This window comes from Oncorhynchus gorbuscha, linkage group LG06 (genome assembly GCF_021184085.1).
Source record: "Oncorhynchus gorbuscha isolate QuinsamMale2020 ecotype Even-year linkage group LG06, OgorEven_v1.0, whole genome shotgun sequence".
NCBI lineage: Eukaryota > Metazoa > Chordata > Actinopteri > Salmoniformes > Salmonidae > Oncorhynchus > Oncorhynchus gorbuscha.
In genome coordinates this window covers 35,487,527-35,514,658 of record NC_060178.1, presented here as the reverse complement: position 1 = coordinate 35,514,658, position 27,132 = coordinate 35,487,527, and the positions used below count along the sequence as shown (strand labels likewise).

Here is a 27,132-nt window from a genome sequence, read left to right as displayed (position 1 = left end):
GACGCCCCCAGGTGGTGAGGGTAGGTAGCAACACATCTGCCATGCTGATCCTCAACACTGGAGCTCCACAGGGGTGCGTGCTCAGTCCCCTCCTGTACTCCCTGTTCACCCACGACTGCATGACCACGCATGACTCCAACACCATCATTAAGTTTGCTGACGACACAACAGTCACCGACAACGACGAGACAGCCAATAGGCCGGATGGTGCCAGAATAACAACCTATCCCTCAACGTAACCAAGACTAAGGAGATGATTGTGGACTACAGGAAAAGGAGCACCAAGCACGTCCTCATTCTCATCGACGGGGCTGTGGTGGAACAGGTTGAGAGCTTCTAATTCCTTGGTGTCCACATCAACAACAAATTAGAATGGTCCAAACACAGCAAGACAGTCGTGAAGAGGGCACGACAAAGCCTAATCCCCCTCAGGAACCTAAAAAGATTTGGCATGGGTCCTGAGATCCTCAAAAGGTTCTACAGCTGCAACATCGAGAGCATCCTGACTGGTTGCATCACTGCCTGGTAGGGCAATTGCTCGGCCTCCGACCGCAAGGCACTTCAGAGGGTAGTGCGTATATCACTGGGGCAAAACTGCCTGCCATCCTAGACCTCGACACCAGGCAGCGTCAGAGGAAGGCCCTAAAAATTGTCAAAGTATAAGTATTTTTTAGAACAAGTCTGGGGAAGGGTCATGTAATTTGTATTTTATTACATTGAAATATTTCAGTTTAGACTTAGTTGCTTATTTGTAGACCCGCATGGAATCCACTCACGCAGAATTCTGCCGAAAAGCCGTGGAATTCCGAATAGAATGCATAGGATTCTAAAATGTAAAAATAAGCTGCCAGCTGAAAGCAAAGTTAAATAAAATTGACTTGAATAAAATTGTTTTTCACTGATGTGTTTCAATCACCGAAAAATATAGCCAGAGGTGTAGCCCACTCTCGCCCCTCCCCTGTGTGAGTGAGAAGTGCAGGATGCAAACAACTCCGTGAATGAATGACAGCTGTCTGAGGAGAGAAATATTTAACAAAAATAGGAGGGTTAGTGTGCCAGGTAAACATTGATGCTTTAGCAAGCTACAGATAGCTAGTTAATATAAGAGGTTTGTTCTAGTTAGCTAATATCTGTTCTTGACCATTACATTTGTCTGTATCTTCAGTGGCAAGTTAGCTAGCTAGTTAACGTTAGCCTGGCAAGCTTCCCAAGTTACTCCAGCTACATCATTTTATTTAGGCTAGCTAGCTCCACCACATCACTTTGGCTATCAAAAACAAGAGAAGTTAGAGGGGAAAAAGAAAGAGAAAATACATTTACTCCACACACAGAAACACGTTAAAAAAAAAGCTCCCCTCCCATTTGGCAAATCTGACCATAGTTATATCCTCCCGATTCCTGTTTACAAGCAAAAACTAAAGCAGGAAGTACCAATGACTCAGTCAATAAAATTAGTCAGAAGATGCAGATGCTACAGGACTGTTTTGCTAGCACAGACTGGAATATATGTTCCAGGATTCATCCAATGGCATTGAGGAGTATACCACCTCAGTCACCGGGTTCATCAATAAGTGCATCAACGATGTCATCCCCACATTGACAGTGTGTACAATTCCCAACCAGAAGCCAAGGATTTACAGGCAACATCTGCACGGGAATAAAGCTGTCGCTTTCAAGGAGCGGACGCTTTTTAGAAATCTCACTATGCCCTCAGATGAACCATCATAGGCAAAGCATCAATAACAGGACTAAGATGGAATCCTACTACACCGGCTCTGGTGCTCCTCAAATGTGGCAGGGCTTGCAAACGATTACGGACTACTAAGGGAAATCCAGCCACGAGCTGCCAGTAATGCGAGCCTACCAGACGAGCTAAATGCCTTTTACGCTCGCTTCAATGGGGCCGAACAGGCCCCCCATTTAAATCGACTGAGATGTTGTGGAGCGGGTCGAGAGTTTCAAATTCCTTGGTGTCCACATCAACAAACTATCATGGTCCAAACTCCTAAAAATTGCCAACAAGACTATTGACATTGATACCCCCCGCTTTGTTTTTACACTGCTGCTGCCCACTGTTTATGATCTATACATAGTCACTTCACCTCTACCTACATGTACAAATTACCTCAACTAACATGTACCCCACACAGACTCAGTAGCGATAGCCCCTGTATATAGCCGCGTTTTTGTTTTGTTTCTTCTTTATTTAGTAAATATTTTCTTAACCAACAATGCAGGTCAAGAAATAGCGTTACGGGCTTGTATAAGTAAGCACTTCACAGTAAGGTCGACATCTGTTGAATTCAGCGCATGTGACGAATAATATTAGATTAAAAAATTGTTACCGCACTGGATGCAAAAAAATAAAAAAAGATTCCATTTGAGTTTGCTTATTAGCAGATACACTACCATTCAAAAGTTGGTCACTTGGAAATTGTTTTTTTAAAGAAGAATTTGCTTTTTGTCCTTTTAAAATAACATCAAATTGATCAGAAATACAGTGTAGACATTGTTAATGTTGTAAATGACTATTGTAGCTGGGAAAGGCTGATATTTTAAGGAGGCCCATTATCAGCAACCACTGTGTTCCAATGGCAAGTTGCGTTAGCTAATCCAAGTTGAGCATTTTTAAAAGGATCAATAGAAAACCCTTTTGCAATTATGTTAGCATGGCTGAAAAACTAATATTCTGATTAAAGAAGCAATACAACTGGCCTTCTTTAGACTAGTTGAGTATCTGGAGCATCAGCATTTGTGGGTTCAATTACAAGCTCAAAATGGCCAGAAACAAAGCACTTTTTTCTGAAACTCGTCCGTCTATTCTTGATCTGGGAAATTAAGGCTATTCCATGCGATAAATTGCCAGGAAACTGAAGATCTCGTATAATGCTATGTACTACTCCCTTCACAGAACAGAGCAAACTGGCTGTAACCAGAATAGAAAGAGGAGTGGAAGGCCCTGGGGCACAACTGAGCATGGCAAAGAGGGACTTTGCAATTAATCTCTTCATGACATTCTGGAGTATATGCAAATTGCCATCATACAAACTGAGGCAGCAGACTTTGTGAAAATTAATGTGTCATTCTCAACTTTTGGCCACGACTGTAGACACTAATGTACTTGTCCCTTTGCTCAGTTGTGCTGCGGGGTCTCCCACTCCTTTCCATTCTGGTTAGGGCCAGTTTGCTCTGTTCTGTGAAGGGAGTAGTACACAGCGTTGTATGAGATCTTCAGTTTCTCGCATGGAATAGCCTTAATTTCTCAGCCTCTGTACGCCTACGTAGATATTCATTTTTTTTTAAGTCAGCCGTTTCCAGCTACAATAGTAATTTTCAACATGAATAATGTCTACACTATGTGATCAATGATGTTATTTTAATGGACGAAAAAAAGGTGTTTTTCTTTCAAAAACAAGGACATTTCTAATTGACCCCAAACTTTTGAATGGTAGTGTACATAGTTCCAGTCAAAAGTTGACACTCATTCCAGGGTTTTCCTTAATGTTTTACTATTTTCTAAATTGTAGAATAATAGTAGGCATCAAAACTATGAAAACACATATGGAATCGTGTATTAACCAAAAAAAGATAAATTATAAAACATATTTTGATGTAAGATTAGTCAAAGTAGCCACCCTTTGCCTTGATGACAGCTTTGCACTCTTGGCATTCTCTCAATGAGCTTCATGGGGTAGCCCCCTGGAATGCTTTTCAGTTAACATGTGTGCCTTGTTAAAAGTTCATTTGTGGAATTTCTTACCTTCTTAATGCTTTTGAGCCAATCAGTTGTGTTGTGACAAGGTAGGTGTGGTATACAGAAAACAGCTTTACTTCGTAAAAGACCAAGTCCATTTAATGGCAAGAACAGCTCAAATAAGAAAAGAGAAATGACAGTCCATCATTACATTAAGACATGAAGGTCAGTCAATCCGGAAAATGTAGAGAACTTTAAATGTTTCTTCAAGTTCAGTCACAAAAACAATCAAGCTTTATGATGAAACTGGCTCTCATGAGGATGGCCACAGGAAAGGAAGACCCAGAGTTAACTTGCTGCAGAGGATGAATTATTTCGAGTTGCCAGCCTCATACATTGGACCTCAAGTAAATGCTTAGAGTTCAAGTAACAAACACATCAACATCAACTGTTCAGAGACTGCATGATTCAGGCCTTCATGGTCTAATTGCTGCAAAGAAACCACTAGTAAAAGGACACCAATAATAAGTGACTCCCTCGGCCAAGAAACATGAGCAATGTTTGGACTTATGAATCCAAATTGAGATGTTTTTGTTCCAACCGCTGTGTCTTTGTGAGACGCAGAGCAGGTGAATTGATGACCTCCGCATGTGTGGATCCCACCGTGAAGCATGGAGGAGGAAGTGTGATGGTGTGGGGATGCTTTGCTGGTGACACCGTCTAATTTATTTAGAATTCAATGCACACTTAACCAGCATGACTACCACAGCATTACGCAGTGATACACAATCCCATCTGGTTCACGCTAATTTGTTTTTCAACATAACAATGACCCAAAACACACCTCCAGGCTGTGTAAGGCCTATTTGACCAAGAAAGAGAGTGATGAGTGCTGTATCAGATGACCTGGCCTCCACAATCACCCGACCTCAACCGCAATGCTTTATGCTAGAAACAAGCTGTAAAATACCCAGGAAAGACGTGACTCCGATGCATATGGGGGATATCATGGTTTCATTTCTTTGACGTACAGAGGCCGTCTTTGCTTGGGAAGTAATCTAATTCTGTCACTATGAATTGATTAAGCTCGTCAGTTTCTGTAGGCCTACAATAGAAGATGTTTAAACCCAGACAGCCTTTTAAGGAAACACTGCTCTCATTTGGTTAAACCACGGAAGACAACTAGCAGTTAAAGCTAACATTTTTTATGTCGGTAAGCCTACTCTGTCTGGGGTGGAAAGGTAGGCCTAACCTTTGAAAGCACCATGCTCAGAGTCCTAATGAAGTCTCAGATTTTATTATTTGCAAACATGGACAGTTTCATTGCAAACAAGATTTGGCATTGGAGAAATATGATAAGATTAACACATAGGCCTATCCATTCTTTGCCTGTCATTTTGGTAATTTGTGTGGTATTTAAATAAATAAAAATCTGCTAATATGCAAAATTACAAAGGCAATTTTGACCTGCAAATACTTCTGATCGATTCATGCAAAGCTTTAGCTATAAAGGAGGTCTTTATACCCTTACTTTTGTCAGACCACGGTGCTCTGCAAACCTTCTGACCCGTAGCCCTGTACATCAAAATTCCTTTGTCGTCATCTAATGCTTACAGGATGAAGAACAGTTTCTAAAACTGCATATATAAGGCTCTGGTCTGTCCAAGTAGTGAGGGTAAACATGTTCTGCTATCCACTGTTTTAATAATTTTGGGTATAGGGGAGGGTCACTTGTTTTTTTTAGCGTTAAGGGAGAATTTAGGCCAAATATACTTTGCTGAAGGGAGGGCCATCCGTTTACATTTCAGAGAGGTCAAATTTTCTCCACGAATCCCTTATTATAAATAACATTCACTCCCTAAGTACAGTCTCTAGAGAGGATTAGGAGAATTCTACACCCTCCTTTCTGTCCCCCTCTTACTCCCTCATGTACTCTGTTTCACACTCCTCCCTTTCTCCGTTGCCCCTCAGCTCTCTTTCTCTTCCGCTTCGCTTGTCTTGTTCGCCCTCGCTCTCTCTATATATCCCCCCTTTCAGCTTTCTCCCGTTCCCTATATGTGGCAGCTGGTATATAGAGCTATACATGGGCTACTCTCGGTTTAAAAAAATAATGTTTCCCCTTTGGCAGGGCCAGTGTTTCCCCCACAATTCTAAACTGAGACAGGAAATGTATTAATTAGGGCTAGTAAAAAAAAAAGAAGTCTGCTTTGACAAGGCTGCAGTTCTCAGAAGTCATCGGATGGGTGTTGTTTTGTCAACCTTGTCTCAGGGAAATTCTTAGCATTTGGTAAGTAAATATGTTCCCTCCATTTAGTATGATAGATTACATTATGAATGGAATAGTGATCGTACAATGTCATACAAACTACAGGACGTAGAGTATTATACATCTTAGCCGGTCATACAATAGCATCCAAATTGGATGACTTAACTGATCATATGTTATTTGTCACAAATACAGTACCAGTAAAAAGTTGACACCTACTCATTCAAGGGTTTTTCTTTCATTTTTACTAGTTTCTACATTGTAGAATAATAGTGAAGACAAAACTATGAAATTGCTACATGATTCCATTTGTGTTATCAAAAAAAAGTGTTAAATTCAAATATATTTAGAATTTGAGATTCAAAGTAGCCACCCTTTACCTTGATGACAGCTTTGCACACTCTTGGCATTCTCTCAACCAGCTTCATGAGGTAGTCACCTGGAATGCATTTCAATTAACAGGTGTTGTTAATATGTGGAATTTATTTTCATCTTGATGCGTTTGAGCCAATTAGTTGTGTTATGACAAGGCAGGGTTGGTATACAGAAGATAGCCCTATTTGGTAAAAGACCAAGTTCAAATAATGGCAAGAACAGCTCAAATAAGCAAAGAGAAACAACAGTTCATCATTACTTTAAGACGTGAAGGTCAGTCAACGCAGAACACTAAGAACTTTGAACTTTTCTTCAAGTGCAGTTACATAAACCATCAAGCGCTACGATGAAACTGGCTCTCATGAGGATCACCAAGGGAAAGGAAGACCTAGAGTTACCTCTGCTGCAGAGGATAAGTTCATTAGAGTTACCAGCCTCAGAAATCATCAATTAACTGCACCTCAGATTGCAGCCCAAATAAATTATTCAGGGTTCAAGTAACAGACAAAGTCAACTGTTCAGGACATCTTGGTCAAATTGCTGAAAAGAAACCACTACTAAAGGACACCAATAAGAAGAAGACTTCTTGGGCCAACAAATATGAGCAATGGACATGACACCGGTGGAAATCTGTCCTATGGTCTGATGAATCCAAATGTGATTTTTGGTTCCAACCACCAAGTCTTTGTGAGACTTCGAGTAGGTGAACGGATGATCTCCGCATGTGTGTTTCCCACCATGAAGGAGGAGATATTATGGTGCTTTCCTGGTGACACTGTCAGTAATTTATTTAGAATTCAAAGCACACTTAACCAGCATGGCTACCACAGCATTCTGCAGCGATAGTCCAAACCAGATGGGATGGCGTATCATTTGTTTTTCACGAGAACAATGACCCAAAACACACCTCCAGGCTGTGAAGGAGCGTGGTGAGTACTGCATCAGATGACCTGGCCTCCACAATCACCCGAACTCAACGCAATTGGGATGCAGAGTGTAAGAAAAGCAGCAAACCAGTGCTCAGCATATGTGGGAACTCCTTTAAGGCTGTTGGAAAAGCATTCCTCATGAAGCTGGTTGAGATAATGCCAAGAGTGTGTAAAGCTGTCATCAAGACAAAGGGTTCCTACTTTGAAGAATCTAAAATATATTTTGATTTGTTAAACACATTTTTGGTTACTATATGATTCCATGTGTTACTTAAGAGTTGATGTCTTCACTATTATTCTACAATGTAGAAAATAGTCAAAATAAAGAAAAAGTTTTGAATGAGAAGGTGTCCAAACTTGACTACTACTGTACATATTTGGCAGATCACAGGTGTAGGGAAATGCTTATGTTCCTGGCTCCAAAAGTGCAGTAATACCCAACAATAAAAAAAAACATGCAATTCCCCCAAAATAAAAGGAATTAAGTAATATAAGAATGAGATAATATGGCTTGGAGGACGTACAATATTATACATCTTTCTCTGAGACCTGGTTGCTTGTTGCATCTTAACAACAAAAGGAGAGCTACGGAGAGAATTGCATTAGTGGTTTGGAGAATTAATGACAAAGGTTAGGATAATTCACGTAAAAGGTTAGGATAACAAAAATGACCAAAGGTAGGATCATTTGAATAGCAGGTTAGCTGAATCCAGTTAAAGTTAGAATAAGGGTTAGCTAAAAATCCTAGTGAATCCAACCCGCAACCTTTGGTTTGTTAGACGGTCGTGGTATACGCCCACCCATGATCCCCGACCAACCTCCCTACTGTAGTTTGTCTAAAGTACAGTAGCTAGATCATTGGTAGATATCATACATCTTGGCGGTTCTCACTAATACACTATAAACAAAAGTATGTGGACACCCCTTCAAATGAGCAGATTCAGCTACTTCAGCCACATGCCTGGTGACGGGTATATAAAACCAAGCACACTGCCATGCTATCTCCATAGACAAACATTGGCAGTAGAATGGACTTACTGAAGAGCTCCGTGACGTTGAACATGGCATCGTCATAGGATGCCACCTTTCCAACAAGTCAGTACGTTAGATTTCTGCCCTGATCCAGATGCAGCTCTAAGTGCTGTTATTGTGAAATGAATATGTCTAGGAGCAACGACGGATCAGCCGCAAAGTGGTTGACCACACAAGCTCACAGAATGGGACAGCCAAGTGCTGAAGAGCGTAGCGCACAAAAATAGTTTCACACCTGCTTCCAAACTGTCTCGCGAAGCAACGTAAGCACAATAACTATTCATTAGGAGATTCATGAAATGGGTTTCCATGGCCGAGCAGCGGCACACAAGCTTAAGATCACCATGTGCAATGCCAAGCGTTGTCTGCAGTGGTTTAAAGCTAATTGCCCAACATCAGTTCCAACCTCAATAATGCTTGTGGCTGAATGGAGGCAAATCCCAGTACCAATGTTCCAACATCTAGAGGAAAGCCTTCCCAGAAGAGTGGGGGCTGTTATAGAAACAAACGGGGACCAAGTCCATATTAATGCTCATGATTTTGGAATGAGATGTTCGACGAGCAGGTGTCCACATACTATACATAGACTACATGACCAAAAGTATGTTTCGTATTTCTGAGGCCAGGCTGGTTTTTACCATTTGTGAAAGCAACCATTTCTAAACACTCATTCTGTCTTTCGTAGAGACCCCTCCCTCGGCTCAAGGGACAACAGGGGATATTCCCACCCTAATAAATAGTTCCCGTCAGTGGTGTTTGGGGTTTCAAAAAATGATTAGTCATAATCTACACAGGTTTATACAGAGATGTAGCCCCTATGGGCCCTGGTCCAAATTAGTGCACAATGTAGGGAATAGGGTTAATTTGGGACGCAGCCCAAGAATAAGCAAATCGAGCTCCACCTTCTCCAGCTGGTCTGAGTGGTGAAGAACATTGAAGTGACAGGCCATGGGCCACATGAATCATGACTATATCCCAAATGGCATCCAATTCCCTATTTAGTGCACTATTTTTGATCAATGCACTATAGGAAATAGGGTGCCATTTGGGACAAATCCCATGTGTTTATAAAGAGTGGGTGGGGAAGGCAGGAGGACATTTTTGGTGTGGTGCAGTGTGTGTGTTTTGCAGGAATTTCTTTCCTTTCCGTTTGTATACTCCCGCCAGACTGCAACTTACTTGAACCAAACACTGGGCTGTTTGTCACTGCAGGATAGGACACAAAGTTCTAGAGCTTGGTGTCCCTAATTACTTACTGCATCTTATTTATTTGTAAACAGCTGGTGCACAATATCTAAGGAAGTCAAGGTTTTGCTCGCCTGAGCTAGAGTATCGCATGATAAGCTGTAGACCACACCATCTACCTAGAGAGTTTATCTGTATTTTTGTAGCCGTCTACATACCACCACAGACCGATACTGGCACAACGACCACACTCAATGAGCTCTATTCCGCCTTAAGCACTCAGGAAACGCTCATCCAGAGGCGGCGCTCCTAGTGACCAAGGACTTTAATGCAGGGAAACTTAAATCAGTCTTACCTAATTTCTATCAGCATGTTAAACCAGAGGGGGAAAAAAATAACATATATTAAAACATTTTGTTTTTGTTTTTTTACTCCGGACCACCTTTACACAATGCCCCCCATTTGGTAAATCTGACAATAATTATATTCTCCTGATTACAAGTAAAAATGAAAGCAGGAAGCACCAGTGACTCAGTCTATAAAAAAGTGGTCAGATGAAGCATATGCTAAACTACATGACTGCTTTGCTAGCACAGACTAGAAAATGTTCCGGGATTCTTCCGATGGCATTGCGGAGTTCACCACATCAGTCACTGGTGCATAGATGACGTTGTTCCCATAGTGATTGTATGTACATACCCCAACCAGAAGCCATGGATTACAGGCAACATTCACACTGAGCTAAAAGGTAGAGCTGCCACTTTCAAGGAGCAGGACTCTAACCCGGAGGCTTATAGGAAATCCTGCGATGCCTTCCGACGAACCATCAAACAGGCAAAGCGTCAATACAGGACTAAGATCAAATCATACTAAACCGGCTCTACAAGCCCTGCCAAACCCGACGAGCATCAAACTATTACAGATGACAAAGGGAACCACAGCCGAGAGTTGCCCAGTGACACAAGCCTACCAGTCACATAAATAACTTATATGCTCTCTTTGAGGCAAGTAACACTGAAACATGCATGAGAGCTTCAGCTGTTCCAGATGACTGATCACGCTCTCCGCAGCCGATGTGAGTAAGACCTTTAAAACAGGTCAACATTCACAAGGATCAGGGCCGGACGGATTACCAGGACGTGTACTCAGAGCATGTGCTGACCAACTGGCAAGTGTCTTCACTGACATTTTCAACCTCTCCCTGACTGACTCTGTAATACCAACATGTTTCAAGCAGACCACCATAGTCCGTGCCCAAGAACATGAAGGTAACCTGCCTAAATGACTTCCGAAACATAGCACTCACGTCTAACAATGAAATGCTTTGAAAGGCTGGTTATGGCTCACATCAACAACATTATCCCAGCAACCCTAGACACACTCCAATTTGCATACCACCCACACAGATCCACAGATGATGCAATCTCTATTGTACTCCACACTGCCCTTTCACTCCTGGACAAAAGGAACACCTATGTGGGAATACTATTCATTGACTACAGCTCAGCGGGTAGGTAACAACACATCCGCCACACTGACCCTCAACACAGGGGCCCCTCAGGGGTACATGCTCAGTCCCCTCCTGTAGTCCCTGTTCACTCATGACTGTACGTTCAGGCACGACTCCAACACCATTATTAAGTTTGCAGACAACAATAAGACAGCCTATAGGGAGGAGCTCAGAGTCCTGACCGTGTGGTGCAAGGACAACAATCTCTCCCTCAACTTGATCAAGACAAAGGAGACGATTGTGGACTATAGGAAAAGGAGGACCGAGCATGCCCCCATTCTCATCGACGGGGCTGTAGTGGAGCAGGTTAAGTTCCTTGGCATCCACATCACCAACAAACTAACATGGTCCAAGCACATCAAGACAGTCATGAAGAGGGCACGACAAAACCCATTCTCCCTCAGGAACTGAAAAGATTTGTCATGGGTCCTCAGATCCTCAAAAGGTTTTATAGCTGAGACATCGAGACTTAAGCCACCCTAGCCATAGACTTCTGTCTGCTTACGCACGGCAAGTGGTACTGGAGCACCAAGTCTAGGTCCAAGAGTCTAACCAGCTTCTACCCCCAAGCCATAAGACTCCTGAACAGCTAAACAAATGGCTACCCAGACTATATGCATTTGCCCCCCCCCCCCCCCCCGCTGCTAATCTGTTATCATCTATACATAGTCACATTAATAACTCTACCTACATGTACATATTACCTTAATTGCCTCATTCCCCAACTCTGAGGATTGTTTTTTTTTGGCAAATAAATCCTCTAAATGACAATACTTTTATTTGGGAGAAATGTTGCCAATAGTTTATAGAATAAACACATAACTATAAATAGTAAAATCAGAGAAACTGATAATTTTGCAGTGCTCTCTTAAATTCTTTCCAGAGCCGTATATATTTTTTATTATTATATATCGTTTTTGGAATAGGACTACAATGAGAGTTAAAAAACACGAGAATGCAAGTATATACAGGTCAGTACCAGTACCTCATTAAATGTACAGGGGTACTGGAGTGGTTGAGGTGAGTTGATACATAAAGTACCAGTCAAAAGTTAGGACACACCTACTCATTCCAGGGTTTCTTTACTTGAACTATTTTCTACATTGTAGAATAATAATGATGGCATCAGAACTATGAAATAACACATATGAACCAAAAAATATTTGATATATTTGAGATTCTTCAAAGTAGCCACCCTTTGCCTTGACGGCTTTGCACTTTCAACCAGCTTCATGAGGTAGTCACCTGGAATGCATTTCAATAACAGGTGTGCCTTGTTAAAAGTTAATTTGTGGAATTTCTTACCTTCTTAATGTTTTAGCCAATCAGTTGTGTTGTGACAAGGTAGGAGGTGGTATACAGAAGATAGCCCTATTTGGTAAACAATCAAGTCCATATTATGGCAAGGACACCTCAAATAAGCAAAGAGAAACAACAGTCAAGACATGAAGGTCAGTCAAACCATCAAGCTCTATGATGAAACTGGCTCTCATGAGGACCGCCACAGGAATGGAAGACCCAGAGTTACCTCTGCTGCAGAGGATAAGTTCATTAGAGTTACCAGCCTCAGAAATCATCAATTAACTGCACCTCAGAAATTGTAGCCCAAATAAATTCTTTATAGTTCAAGATTAGTAACAGACACATCTCAACATCGACTGTTCAGGTGAGACTGTATCAGGCCTTAATTGTACAATTGCTGCAAAGAAACCACTACTAAAGGACATCAATAGAAGAAGAGACTTGCGTGGGCCAAGAAACACAAGCAATGCACATTTGACTGATGGAAATCTGTCCTTTGGTCTTATGAATACAAATTTGAGATTTTTGGTTCCAACCGCTGTGTCTTTGTGAGACGCAGTGTAGGTGAATAGATGAGTTCTACGTGTGTGGTTCCTACTGTGAAGCATGGAGGTGGTGTGATGGTGTGGGGGTGCTTTGCTGGTGACACGGATTTATTTAGAATTCAAGGCACACTTAACCAGCATGGCTACCACAACATTCTGCAGCGATATGCCATCCCATCTGGTTTGCACTTAGTGGGACTATAATTTGTTATTCAACAGGACAATGACCCAACACTGCCAGGCGGTGTAAGGGCTATTGACCAAGAAGGAGCATGATGGAGTGCTGCAGATGACCTGGCATCTACAATCACTCAACAATCACGCGACTCAACACAATTCAGATGGTTTGGGATCAGTTGGACCGCGGAGTAAAAGAATAGCAGTCAACAGTTGCTCAGCATATGTGGTAACTCTTTCAAGACTGGAAAAGCATTCCAGGTGAAGCTGGTTGAGAGAATGCCAAGCATGTGCAAGGCTGTCAAGGCAAAAGGTGGCTACTTTGAAATATCTCAAATAGAAAATATATTTTCATTTGTTTACACTTGTTTTGTTACTACATGATTCCATGTGTTATTTCATAGTTTTGAAGTCTTCACTATTATTCTACAATGTAGAAAATAGTACAAATAAAAACCCTTGAATGAGTAGGCGTGTGCAAACTTTTGACTGGTATTATAGTTTAAAAGAAACAAAATATAAAATAAAATATGACTGTTCTGCACACAGAACTACAATAGTAAAACTTACTCAGTTTTGCCGCCTGGGTATAGGCTTATGCTTTAAAATGTTTAGAACATGTATGCACCCCTTAGGAACAATAGTTTGTTCATAGATAGTCAGGCTTTTTATGGAAGAGCTTTTGAAGCTGTTGGATGTTACTGACCTGTAAGGTGCATCCGAAAACTCCGATCATTAGCATGACCACAGAGAGGTAGTCTGTGAACACATCCCACCAGGGCTTCAGAACCCGGAACTGTGGCTGCTGTTCCGAAAACTGTCGAAACTCCGTCACAGGAATCATGGCTCCTGCTGGGACAGAGATGAAATGTAGGGGTTGTTTATAAACAATGTATAGCTTCAAAATATGTTTAATCCTTATATGTGCCCGTTGTTACAAACATAACTGCATTTATGAATTTGTGGTGTGGTGACATTTCTCCATCCCCATCCCTTAGCTTTAGAGCAAGTGGCATGCCTGCCTTTTGGTTGAAAAACAAATAAACGATTGTGCCCTTAAGCCTCCATTTAAATCCCCTTGTCACATTCCTGGAGGATACCCACCATATAGGTTCAATATGTCCAGCTTCCAGACTAGTTGACAATGCAGGGGGAAATCCTTCACAAGACGACACTAGGATCGAAGTTGACGTTAAAAGCATTGCCTTCCGTACAACCACTCCGTCCATTGTTTGTCAAACAAACCAGCCCTGCCAAAATACAGCAGGCCCCAATATGGCCATGTTTGTTTTACATTCAATTAGGATCACACGACAGGCCTTCCACTGGAACTATGAATCAAAGTTTCCTTTCGGTGTGAGGTTTGATGGATTTCAACTCTGCTTCCTATCATGCTGTCAAACATGACAAAAAAAACTATTGTAACTAATGGTGTATAATTCCCTTTGTGATACGGTTAGAGATTTGAATGTACAACAACAACAAAAACTCACTGGTTTGATGTACCAATAAACAGAGGAAAGCCTCACTTCTGGCAGTTGGTTAAGATCAATTTCGTGGCTGGCATAAACCAAACAAATCTGCCTGTTAGGATGGAACTGAGTCAGTCTAAAGCAGCATAATATATGGAGTAATCTCAGTTAACCCAGATTTAAGTCTCACATGATTGGTCTTCTGCTTGATTAAGTTCTAGATCCATACGTGAGAGAAGAGATGAAGAGATGCTAGAACGAGGAGCGGAACCGGCACGAGGAGCTTCATCCATCCTCTCTATTTGCAAGTTAACGACCGAAATGTACCCTCCCCTTCCGAAATTTGAAAGACGCCAACACCTGTAATATCGTGATTTCTCCACATAACCAGTGACGAAAAACCCAACACAATTACTGCTGCTTGTTATCCCACAGTACCAATTATGTTAATGGAGATCTGGCCACGAGAGAATGTAAATGGAGCAATGCTTTAGCATCATCAAGGTCTTATAAACATATGCCTATCATGTCTACAATGACTTTACTATTCCGGATTGAAAAAAAGCACCACCAGCTGGTGGTGGTCTCTGAAAGAGGTGCCAGTTAAATATAGGTAGAATCGTACTGGCGCCTCTTAGGTGTGGCAATGACTAATAGGAGACAGAGGTACAGAAAACTCTATTGCAAACACTTAAAGATGCACTATGCAGAAGAATCGCTCCACCACTTCCTGGTTGCTAAAATTCTAATAGCCTCATTTCAGTGTGTGACTAAAGCAAGAAGTGTCTAAACCGCAGTGGTTTTTATTTTCCATAATCAAAAATAAAGTATTTTCAGCTGTTTGATGCGAAACTTAAGAACAGAAATAACTCACATACAACTATTAGAATATTAGCTACATCTTCTTAGACTTGCTTTCAATGAGAATGACATATCTATAACTCAAATTTATATGTGAATTTGGTCAGGTCACCCAAAATCTTACATATTGCCGCTTTAAGACACACCAACATAGCAAGAGGGGACTAGTAGAAGTGATAGTGGTTTCTCTAATAAAAACAAACAATAGAGAGTATGTAGAATAGGCTAAAGATAGCACTCAATATAAACATAGCAGTGGGCTAGCACGCTATAGGCTAGGCCAGAGTTTTGTAGGCTAGGCACAATACAAGGCATTCAGGTAAACTATAATTTGCAAGGCTAACAGTGATGGCCAGCAGGGCAATGTACAGTGACCAAAAGGGCTTTCACTGCACACAGTACACAATAATAAGGCCATGGGAACAGGCACAGATCAGGCACTACCTTTGTAGACTGGAAGGGGCATGTGCTCTGCAAAATGCCCTGATAGTACAATTTCCCCCAAAATGTTTTTTTTTGTTGTATACAATTGTCATTGTCATTCTGAACCCGCTGCCAGCAAGTAGTCAAATTCTCATCTACACTTCAGGACCAAATACTTGTACATCTTGATTGTTAACCAATGACCAATCAGCATTGGCAAGCAAAGGCAGACCAGATTACAATCCAGATCACTGACCAAAAATAACTGGGGGGTTTTTCCCTCCAGTTTTGCCTGGCAAAAACAGAGTAGGCCTACATTGATCATCCATACAAAATAAAGTTTAGCATTTACTACTGACTCATATTTGCCAGAACAATGAGTGAACATTTTCATTTTTTCAGTTTGGCCTTTAACACAAGTAAAATAGTCATTGCATAAGTATTCAGCTCCCTGACTCAATACATGTTAGAAACACCTTTGGCATTGATTACAGTTGTGGGTCTTCTTGGGTAAGACTATAAGAGCTTTGCAAATCTGAATGGTACAATATTTGTCCATTATTATTTTGAAAATTCTTCTATATGTTGGAACATGGCTAGACAGACATTTAAGTCTTGCCATATATTTTCAAGCAGACTTAAGTCAAAATGTTTACTTTTCCACTCAGGAACATACACACTGTCTTCTTGGTAAGCAAGTCCAGTGTAGATCTGACCTTGTTGTAGGTTATTGTCCTGCCGAAAGGTGAACTCCTCTCCCAGTCTCTGGTGTAAAGCGAAATGAAGGAGGCTTTCTTCCAAGATTTTGCCTCTGCTTAGTGCCATAATTTATTTTTATCCTGAAAAACTCCAGTACTTACAGATGTCAAGCATACCCTTACCATAATGCAGAATCCACCATGCTTGAAAATAAAGAGGCAGTTAATCAAAGATCTGTTGGATTTGTCCCCAAAATGCATGTTATGGAATAGAATTGTATTCTTTTCGCTCTGTCATTTAGGTCATTATTGCGGAGTCACCACAATGTTGTTGAGCCATCCTCAGTTCTCCCATTACGGCCAATAAACCTTGTAGCCATTTTAAAATCAGTGACCACATAGTAACATCCCTGAGCAGTTTCCTTCCTGTCCTGCAGCTCAGTTCAGAAGGACAACCATCTTTGATGTGTCGGTGTTGTTTAATACATAATCCACAGCATAATTATACTTGACCATGCTTAGAGATAGTCAATGTCTGATTTGTTATTACCCATCTACCAATCACTGCCCTTTTTTATGAGGTTTTCAAAAAGCTCCCTGGTCTTTGTACACTGAACAAAAATATAAACACAACATGTAGTGTTGGTCCCATGTTTCATGAGCTGAAATAAAACATCCCAGGAATGTTGAACATGCACAAAAATATTCTCTAAATTGCACATATTTACATTCTTTGTTAGTGAGCATTCCGCTTTTGCCAATCCATCCAGCTGACAGGTGTGGCATATCAAGAGGCTGATTAAACAGCATGATCATTACACAGGTGCACCTTGTGCTGCGGACAATAAAAGGCAACTAAAATATGCAGTTGTGTCACAATGCCACAGATGTGCCAAGTTGCGAGAGCATGAAATTGGCATGCTGACTGCAGGAATGCCCACCAAAGCGGTTTCCAGAAAATTTAATGTTCATTTCTCTACCACAAGTCGCCTCCAAACCGGCCTCACAACCGCCGACAACATGCTTGGCGTTGTGTGGGCGAGTGGTTTGCTGAAACATTGTGAAGAGACTCCCCCATGCTGGCTGTGGGGTTATGGTATGGGCAGCTTTAAGCTACAGACAATGAACAGAGTTGCATTTTATCGAATGCAATTTGAATGCCCAAAAATACAGTGATGAGATAATAAGTAACATTTGGCTTAACAAATCACAATAAGTTACATGGACTCACTCTGTGGGGTGTCACATGTTTTGTACCACTCCTTTTTGGGAGTCATCCACTGGTAAACATGATGGCAGTAACAAATGGAGTTGGGTTGGATATAGTAATGGTAGGCTGCAGTATTTCTTTAACTGGAGTTGTGTTGTCATTGTTAATAAGTGCAGCATTTATTCTAGTTGAAAATAATTTGCTCAATACTTTACTCAGATTGTGCTGCTTTACCCTCCTGTAATAATTGCCCAATGAGTCTGACCGTGGTTGCGGGGAGAATACATTTTGGGTGTACTTTTTTTGTTTCAGCACATGCCCCCCAAAATGTCTGTGCACAGCACTGCACAGGAGCAGCCATCTTAGGTTACATAACAACACAGTGGCCATCTTGAGGCATATAGTAGCAATGACCGAGCCTGTACTGGCTGGTCTAAACATAAACAAGCAGGTTTCAATACACCCAAACCCAGTGAAGTCCACTTACTATATCATGGATGCACTAACACTAGAGTGTGTTGTCAGAGTCCAGGGCTTCAAGAGAAAGGTCCATTCGTTGTGGCCCCGCTGTTGGTGTGCAGGGCAGAAGTTACCAGCGAGTTCCTTACTCTGCCACTGCTTTCTGAAGATGAAAGAGGCAGGAATTGGGTATCTGTGATCCCAGATGACTGCCTGTGGTTGGCTGACCCCATGGTCTGATACGGCAACCCTAGCAACCTGGCCTAGCAACAGAGGTGTGAAGTGCAAGTTTATGGCCCTTTAGGCTCCAGCGGGGATTGGGCGCCTACTTGGTGCAGTTGGACACATCTTGGGGATTTCTCAGGGCCACAGAGAGAGGGTTTTCTCCACTGATGTTACACGTCTCAGTCTTTCAGTCTCTCTCCCTCTGGTTAGCTTTAAGCAATCTGCTTACTACGGGTATCACTCTGAATTCTATACAAATGATGAACTATAACAGCCATGTTTTTGTAAACACATATAGACCTACCATATAATGTGTAATTTACTGTATACAGCCCATTACGTCAGAGTGTACTGAGTTTCAGCTTAACTGCGGGAAATGCCATATACAACTGACTGATGTTCTAGACAGGATAACATAGAAATATAATCACTATTTCTGATCACTATTGTCATTCTATTTCTCTTACAGTGTGAGCATGATTCTATTCTGTATGCACTTTTGTGCAAATGTAAAAATAATAATAATAATAATAAAACTTAGAATGGTAACCCAGATACCAAAAACTTTTCCCACGCTTGCCATTTCCCGCTGTCGCTATGCCCATGGCTATAAATTCCTACCGCCAGCGAGCGGAGTTTTCCGCTCAAGACATGATTTGCATATCCGGCTGGTAGCCTCCATTCAGAAGACCGCTAAGCCGTCGGCAGGCCACTTTTGAATCACTGGCGTTTAACATCCACTCTGAGGACAGCTATATGCCCTAGGCAAACCATCTAGCCATGAAGTAATTCAAAAGACAATAGCCAGGAATTCCTCGACTCTCAAATTAGGCCTGCCACCATCCAGCTAACCACAGCCAGCCAGAGGCTACAAACTGTTTTTGTTGTGATCTATAAACCTTCCCCTACAATGTGATTTAAAGTTGATATGCCAATTTAAAATAAACAGACAACGCATTGAAAATAATTGAGGATGACAAAAGTGATACAACTAATCAATCATTTACAGTTTATAGCCATTAATAACATTCATTTTATGTACTAAGCTATATTTAAAGGCAATACAAACTGTTCCAGTTGCTTTGTAAGAGATTGCCACTCCCTAAACCACTTCACACAGTATCGATCACTAACATTAAGGGTGAAGTTGTATATAGTCATGCAGCCAATTCAAGTCTATTGTATTGAGGCCATTAATACATAGCCTACATTCGTGTCAGAGGAAGGCCCTAAAAATTGTCAAAGACCCCCCCCCCCCATCATATATGCATAGTCACTTTATCTATACATTCATGTACATACTACCTCAATTGAGCCGACCAACCAATGCTCCCGCACATTGGCAACGTTAGGCTTTTGTAAATAAAGAACAGATGAATTGTTTGTATTTATCACCACCGAACGTTTTGAAATACCGAATGTATACTCGTGGCATCATGTTCGCGGGCCTGGATTTTGAGTCAGTGAGAGCTTCATGTTGTCTTTGTAAAAACTTGCTGGAGATATACCTATATTTTTATCTTTCTGTATAATTGTTTGGTACATTTTATTTATTTTTTTACCATCCAGAGCATTGGAAAATGTTTCTAGTTTACTAATTTGTTCATGCACCAGATTGGAACGCAAAGCCTTTAAAATTGTATTGTAGTGTTAAATTAGCTGGTTTACCATCTGCTTGTGACCATGCTAGCTGAGTTACTTACCTAGGTAGCTTGCTAATGTTAGATGCTAGCTTAACAAAATATTTCTTCTTCTTAGAACTAGTCATCTCCCTATAACACAGACGCCACTTCAAGGGGCAAAGAGTCTGAATAAAAGAGAAGCATTATTATTTTCAGATGTGCTCGGTCCTGCTAAATACTGATGGAATTTCAGAAGAGAAACAAGACCCTTTATTCATGTAATCTGTCTATCAAAAAGGGCACTGGACACCCACAGTATAATATTCACGACAGCAGCATGTGGATGACAGCTATGAGGTATGTAGTACATTCACTTAGCTGAAATGACACTATGATTATCTGTCCAGTTTTGAACAATATGTTATTGGATTGAAAAGTAAACTAATTTTCCACGAGGGTAACTTTTAAACCTTGGTTTTATTTTTCAGGGCAGAAATCCAAGGACTGCATTTCTGCCCTGTTTTCCTTCCAAAGACTCCAGCAAGTTATTCAGGTGCTAAGGAGTGAGCAAGCACGTGAGAACAAAACTTGCACATCTATTTTTGGTGTATATTTGTTTTCAGGAGTGTGAGTGATTAACTGTCGTCACACACATTTCTTTATTTTTACTATTTTCTACATTATAGAATAACAGGGAAGACATCAAAACCATGAAATCATGTAGTAACCCCAAAAAATACATTTAAAAAAGTTAAAACAAATATATATTTTATATTTGAGAATCTTCAAAGTAGTCACCCTTTGCATTGATGAGAGCTTTGCACACTCTTGGAATTCTCTCAACCAGCTTCATGAGGCAGTCACCTGTAATGCATTTCAATTAACAGGCGTGCCTTGTTAATTTGTGGAATTTATTTCCTTCTTAATGCATTTAAGCCAATCAGTTGTGTTGTGACAAGGAGAGGTGGTATACAGAAGATAGCCCTATTTGGTAAAAGACCAAGTCCATATTATGGCAAGAACAGCTGCATAAAAGAAGTTCATTAAAGTTACCAGCCTAAGAAATTGCAGCCCAAATAAATGCTGCAGAGTTCAAGTAACAAACTAATCTCAAAATCAACTGTTCAGAGGAGACTGCATGATTCAGGCCTTCATGGTCTAATTGCTGCAAAGGAACCCAATAACAAGAGACTTGCTTGGGCCAAGAAACACGAGCAATGGACATTAGACCAGAGGAAATCAGTCCTTTGGTCTGATAAATCTAAATTTTAGATTTTCGGTTTCCAACGGTCGTGACTTTGTGAGACGCAGAGTAGGTGAACGGATGTTCTCCACCTGTGTGGATCCCACCATGAAGCATGAAGGAGGTGGTGTGATGGTGAGGGGATGCATTGCTGGTGACACTGTGATTTAATTAGTATTCAAGGCATACTTGACAAGCATGGCTACCACAGCATTCTGCAGCGATACGCCATCCCATCTCGTTTGCACAGGAATATCATTTGTTTTTCAACAGGACAATGACCCAAAACACACCTCCAGGCTGTGAAAGGGCTATTTGACCAAGAAGCAGAGTGATGGAGTGCTGCATCAGATGACCTGGCATCTATAATCACTTGACCTCAACCCAATTGAGATGGTTTGGGATGAGTTGGACCGCAGGGTGAAGCAAAAGCAGCCAGCAAGTGCTCAGCATACAAGGGAACTCCTTCAAGACTGTTGGAAAAGCATTCCTCATGAAGCTGGTGGAGAGAATGCCAAGAGTGTGCAAAGCTGTCAAGGCAACGGGTGGTTACTTTGAAAAATCTAAAATGTATTTTGATTTGTTAAACACTTTAAGGATTTCCTAATTCATTATTTCACAGTGTTGATGTCTTTACTATTATTCTATTATTATTATGTAGAAAATAGTACAAATAAAGAAAAACCCTTGAATGAGTAGGCATGTCGAAACTTTTGACTGGTACGGGTGGTATCGGACGCTTGAGATGGATAACATGAATACCTTGTTAGCCTATCAACAACAGGCCAATGGAGACCAGGCTGAACCAGGACACCAAGCTCCAGGAGAGACTTGTGAGTGTGCTCAGAATTGTATATAGTCATTGTTTTGTCCCGGGAAGAAGCAAGAGACGTTGAACTTTGACATTGTTGTTGCGAGCATAATAAACTGACGTGACAGCAGCATTTTCTAAATTCCTCCACTCAGAATTATAACACAAGGCATTTATATTACATTGAAATAAACTTAGCAAACAAAAGAAACATCCCTTTTTCAGGACCCTGTCTTTCAAAGATCATTTGCAAAAATCCAAGTAACTTCACATGCTTGTTCAATGAACCATAAACAATTAATGAACATACACCCGTGGAATGGTTGTTAAGACAAAACAGCTTACAGACGGTAGTAAATTAAAGTCACAGTTATTAAAACTTAGGACACTAAAAAGGCCTTTCTACTGACTCTGAAAAACACCAAAAGGAAAATGCCCAGGGTCTCTGCTCATCTGAGTGAGCACGCCTTAGGCATGCTGCAAGGAGGCATGAGGACTGCAGATGTGGCCAGGGCAATAAATTGCAATGAAACACCTAAGACAGAGCTACAGGGAAACAGCATGGACAGCTGATCATCCTCGCAGTGGCAGACCATGTGTAACAACACCTGCACAGGATCGATACATACGAACATCACACCTGAGGGACAGGTACAGGATGGCAGAAACAACTGCCCGAGTTACACCAGGAATGCACAATCCCTCCATCAGTGCTCAAACTGTCCGCAATAGGCTGAGAGAGGCTGGACTGAGGGCTTGTAACCCTGTTGTAAGGCAGGTCCTCACCGGCAACAACGTCACCCATGGGCACAAACCCTCCGTCGCTGAACCAGACAGGAATGGCAAAAAGTGCTCTTAACTGACGAGTTGCGGGTTTGTCTCACCAGGGGTGATGCGGGTGGCCTGTGAGTGAGGCGATGGTCAAAAAACCTGTGGCATGTCACGTGACCACTGTGGAGGGTTGCCGGGCTCCCAATTGCTCATTGTTAACTGGGAACCCACTGGGCACAAACTGGTTGAATCAATGTCCTTTCGACAATAGAATGCAATGTGATGATGTTGAACTAATGTGGAATACTGATTGGATTATAAAAAAGCCAGCAATGTAAAGGCATTTCGTGATAGTCTTTTTTTCTACCCTAAATCCAATGAGATGTTTAACATATAGTCAGTCAGGTCCATAATTATTGGCACCTTTGATAAAGATGAGTAATAAAAAAATCTGTATAAAGAAAAATACAAATACTAAGCTATTGTATAAAGAAAAAAATGGGAAATTATATTTTATACTAATACAATTGCCCAGAGAAAGAGACTTTATTTAACAAGTAATAAAACATAATTTTGACCTATGGCCACCTCTGTTTTCAATAATCTATAGCACCCTCTCCCCTTGAGAGGATAATGACACAGCCTTTTTCCTAAAATATTTTATGAGATTAGAAAACATGTTGGGAGGGATCTTAGACCATTCCTCAATACAGTATCTTTCCAGATCCTTGACATCCTTTGTCTGCTCTTATGGACTAAACTCTTCAATTCAAACCACAGGTTTTCAATGGGGTTCATGTCCAGAGACTGAGATGGCCAATGAAAAATGTAGATTGTGGTCAATTAACCATTTCTTTATGGATTGAGTTATTTTGTTGATGGAAGGTTCACTTTCGGCAAAGTGTCAGTCTCTTAGCAGAGGCAACCAGGCTTTTGGCTAAAATGTCCACATACTTGGTAAAGTTAATGATTCTGTTGACAAGGGCCCCAGGATCAGTGGAAGCAAAATAGCCCCATAACATCAAAGATCCACCACAGGTATGAGTTACTTTTCTGCATATGCTTCTGTTTTCCAACACCAAACCTACCACTTGTATGCATGACCAAAGAGCTCAATTTTCATGTCATCTGACCATAGCACTGGTTCCAACCCAAGTGCCAATGCCATATATCAATGGTCAGATGACATGAGAATGGAGCTCTTCATATAACACATATTTTTGCTTTGTAGCACCTACATATGAAACATCATGGAGTCTTAAAGGAGGCGTGGGTAAAGTCAAAATGTCTTAAATATGCCAACTTGTATTAATTATTTCTCAATTATTCTTTTAGATACAGATGTTTGTATGGAATCACTTAATGTGTGTACACAGTCTTCGGCACTAAACAACCTCTATCAAAACATGTCTCAAGGGAGCTACAGCTAAATATTTTTGTACTTACAAAAACAGCTGCACTGTTTTACGTCACTGGGGCCAAGTATACTGCCATCCAGGACCTCTATACTGCCATCCAGGACCTCTATACTGCCATCCAGGACCTCTATACTGCCATCCAGGACCTCTATACTGCCATCCAGGACCTCTATTCCAGGCGGTGTCAGACGAAGGCTCACAATATTGTCAAGGATTCCAGCCACCGAACTCCTAGACTGTTCTCTCTGCTACCACACTGCAAGTGGTACCGGAGCGACAAGTCTAGGTCCAAAAGGCTCCTTAACATATTCTACCTACAAGCCATTAGACTGCTAAACAGTTAATCAAATGGCTACCCGGACAATTTGGACTGACCCCCCCTCCCTTTTTTTTTACACTGCTTCTACTAGCGGTTTATCATCTACGCAGTCACTTTAACTCTACCTACAGGTACATATTACCTCAACAAACCTGTACCCCTGCACATTGACTCGGTACCAGTACCCTCTGTATATAGTCACGTTATTGTTATTTTAGTGTGTTACTTTTTTCTTACTTGAGTTAATTGTATTTTTATTTAGCAAATGTTTTCTTACTTGAAAAAAAGTCAACATTGGGCTTGTTAGTAAGCATTTCACGGTAAGTCTACACCTGTTGTATTCAGTGCACTTGACAAATACAATTAGATTTTTACTTTTTGATTTAATCTTAAATTAGACCGTGCCAGTAACAAACCTCCATCTTTAACCAGGGTTGGTCAGCATACAACTTTGTCTGAAAGTCAGACAGAATCTCATAATTTCCCTGTGGAGACTATACAGTACTAATAAAATCTCTAATTGTCAATCACAACATTGTTTCCTTGAGGAGTTCCTGAGTCTCATGGAAATATTGAATGTACCTCTGCAAGAAGGATGGAAGATGTAAACATTCACCTATTGAACCTGAAGTGTCTATATTAATCATAACTTCAACTCTATATGAAGTCTCAACGGGTGGTTAATTAATGCAACTGTACCAAACAGTATACTCTATCAAAGAAAATAACTGTATGAGGGTTTAATTTAACTACAGGCGGGGCTTTAGATCATTTTTAGAAAATGGTTCCTCCCTTGCCTAGATTAGTTGTTTGCCTTGTCACCACAGTGAGCTGGCCTGGCTGTCCGGGCAGCCCGGGTCTTATCCTATGTCTGGCTCTTCCTGACAGGAAACTCTGCAGATATCTAACACACACTGGAGTCACTTGGACTGCCCAAAACAGACTACGATTGCATTCAAAATGGAACCGAATATCTTACATATAGCACTACTTTTGAGCAGAGCCATGTTGTGCCCTGGTGAAGAAGAAATAAAAAAATAGTACAATATATAGAGAATAGGGTGCCATTTGGGAGACATGCATGTCTGGATAGTTCACACCCAGTCCCCAGGATAACACATCCTGTCCAAGATGGGTGCATTAGTTATCCATAAGGACCACAGAAAAACACTGCAGAAACTATTAGACTCCAGGGTCACTTTGAGAGTATCAGGGGGTTAACTTGTAACAACAGTTCCTAAAATATTAACAAAAACACATTAACGTCAGACATCTTTTAACAATAACTTGTACAATGAAAATCCCAAATATTTTAGGCTACTACTAGTACTACTACTAAACTGCATAATGCAAACTGCTGAGCCTATTGGCTGACCTTAGAGCCGAATTTTCTCCTTGTTCAACTTCAAACCACATAATAGGTTACAAAACTTTCCCCCAAAACCATAAACCACCCCCTCTAGACAGGATAGACAAACTCAAAGCCATTAGTAAATTCGGCTATACAGTATAAATCGGATCAATGGTGTAAATTCTCGCCTTGCATAAATAGGCCCTCATAGGCTACTGCTAACCAATTATTCATATGGCCTGTGAAGCCATGGTGTGGAGAAGAATACTTTACAACTCATTTTCTATTATTTTCTTTTTAGGAAGAGGGGGAAGAGGTGGGGGTATATGTGATATCATTATCCAAACTCGAGAAATCGCCACGACTTTTCCTATTTCTAGCCTTTGAACAAAATAATAAAACATAGGCTGTGCATGTGTGTAAAAAAACGAACTGAGATATGTGGCGTATGCTAAAACTCAATATTAGCACCCTTCAGTAACGGTGCCAGTGATGCAGGAGGCTCGGCTTACATGGGCTATATACAGGCGAAAGTTATCTGTATCGCTTACCGGCAACAATGTGTGAGCTAATTTACAGTAAACCCCAAATACAGTCCTTGACAATGTAACGAAATGCATATCGTAAACAACATGGACCGTTACAACCAATCATAAATGTATACAATAACAACATTTACCTTACCCCTAGTGATGTCCGTCCGAAAGCCTAGGTTCTATAGAAGACGTCGATCATCATGTCCTTGTGGATCTGTGCACCGTGTTCAGTAGGCCTACGAAAAAACAGTGTGGAACGTTAAACTAAACTGTGTAGTTCTGAACGATCAGTTTAAAAAAACGTGAGGAGTGGGAGAACGCTATAAGCATGGCAGCTGCCTTTGAATACGTCACATTCCTTCAAGCCACACCCCGCCACACCCACCAAACGGTTAGCTATCCTTTGGCCGTCCCTGTCCTAAACCTAACCTTAATCCCTATCCTAACCTAAACCTAATCATAAACCTTACCTAACCATAACCATTGTACATTTCGACTTCAGTTGGGTAGAGATGTCCCAAGGATCCCAAATAGCAGGGACCCCCACCAAATGGAGAAAACGTACGTAAAAAGCATGTTCAAGAACGTTGAAGAACGTTTTTGGGAAACGTGTCAGTGCAAAACGTAACTCAACGTAGCAAACGTTTAATGGAGCTGAACACACCCCAAGTGTGGTCCTCCGCTTTCCATTATTCCTG

At 41.1% G+C, this 27,132-nt stretch overlaps 1 protein-coding gene across 5 annotated transcripts in view; it reads right to left on the bottom strand.

Moving 5' to 3' along the window:
• Positions 1-26,630, bottom strand: part of LOC124037891 (volume-regulated anion channel subunit LRRC8C-like) — a 31,975-nt gene extending 5,345 nt beyond the window's left edge. The window contains exons 1-3 of one of the 5 annotated variants that reach the window (XM_046353091.1): positions 26,578-26,630; positions 18,167-18,301; positions 13,722-13,867 (exon numbers count right to left, since the gene is read on the bottom strand). In XM_046353091.1, the coding sequence (XP_046209047.1) occupies positions 13,722-13,859 (138 nt within the window). In that variant the 5' untranslated portion in view covers positions 13,860-13,867; positions 18,167-18,301; positions 26,578-26,630. The remainder of the gene's footprint in view (positions 1-13,721; positions 13,868-18,166; positions 18,302-26,577) is intronic. The other 4 variants (XM_046353093.1, XM_046353092.1, XM_046353095.1 and 1 more) reach the window with 4 other exon arrangements.
• Positions 26,631-27,132: the final 502 nt, after the last annotated feature.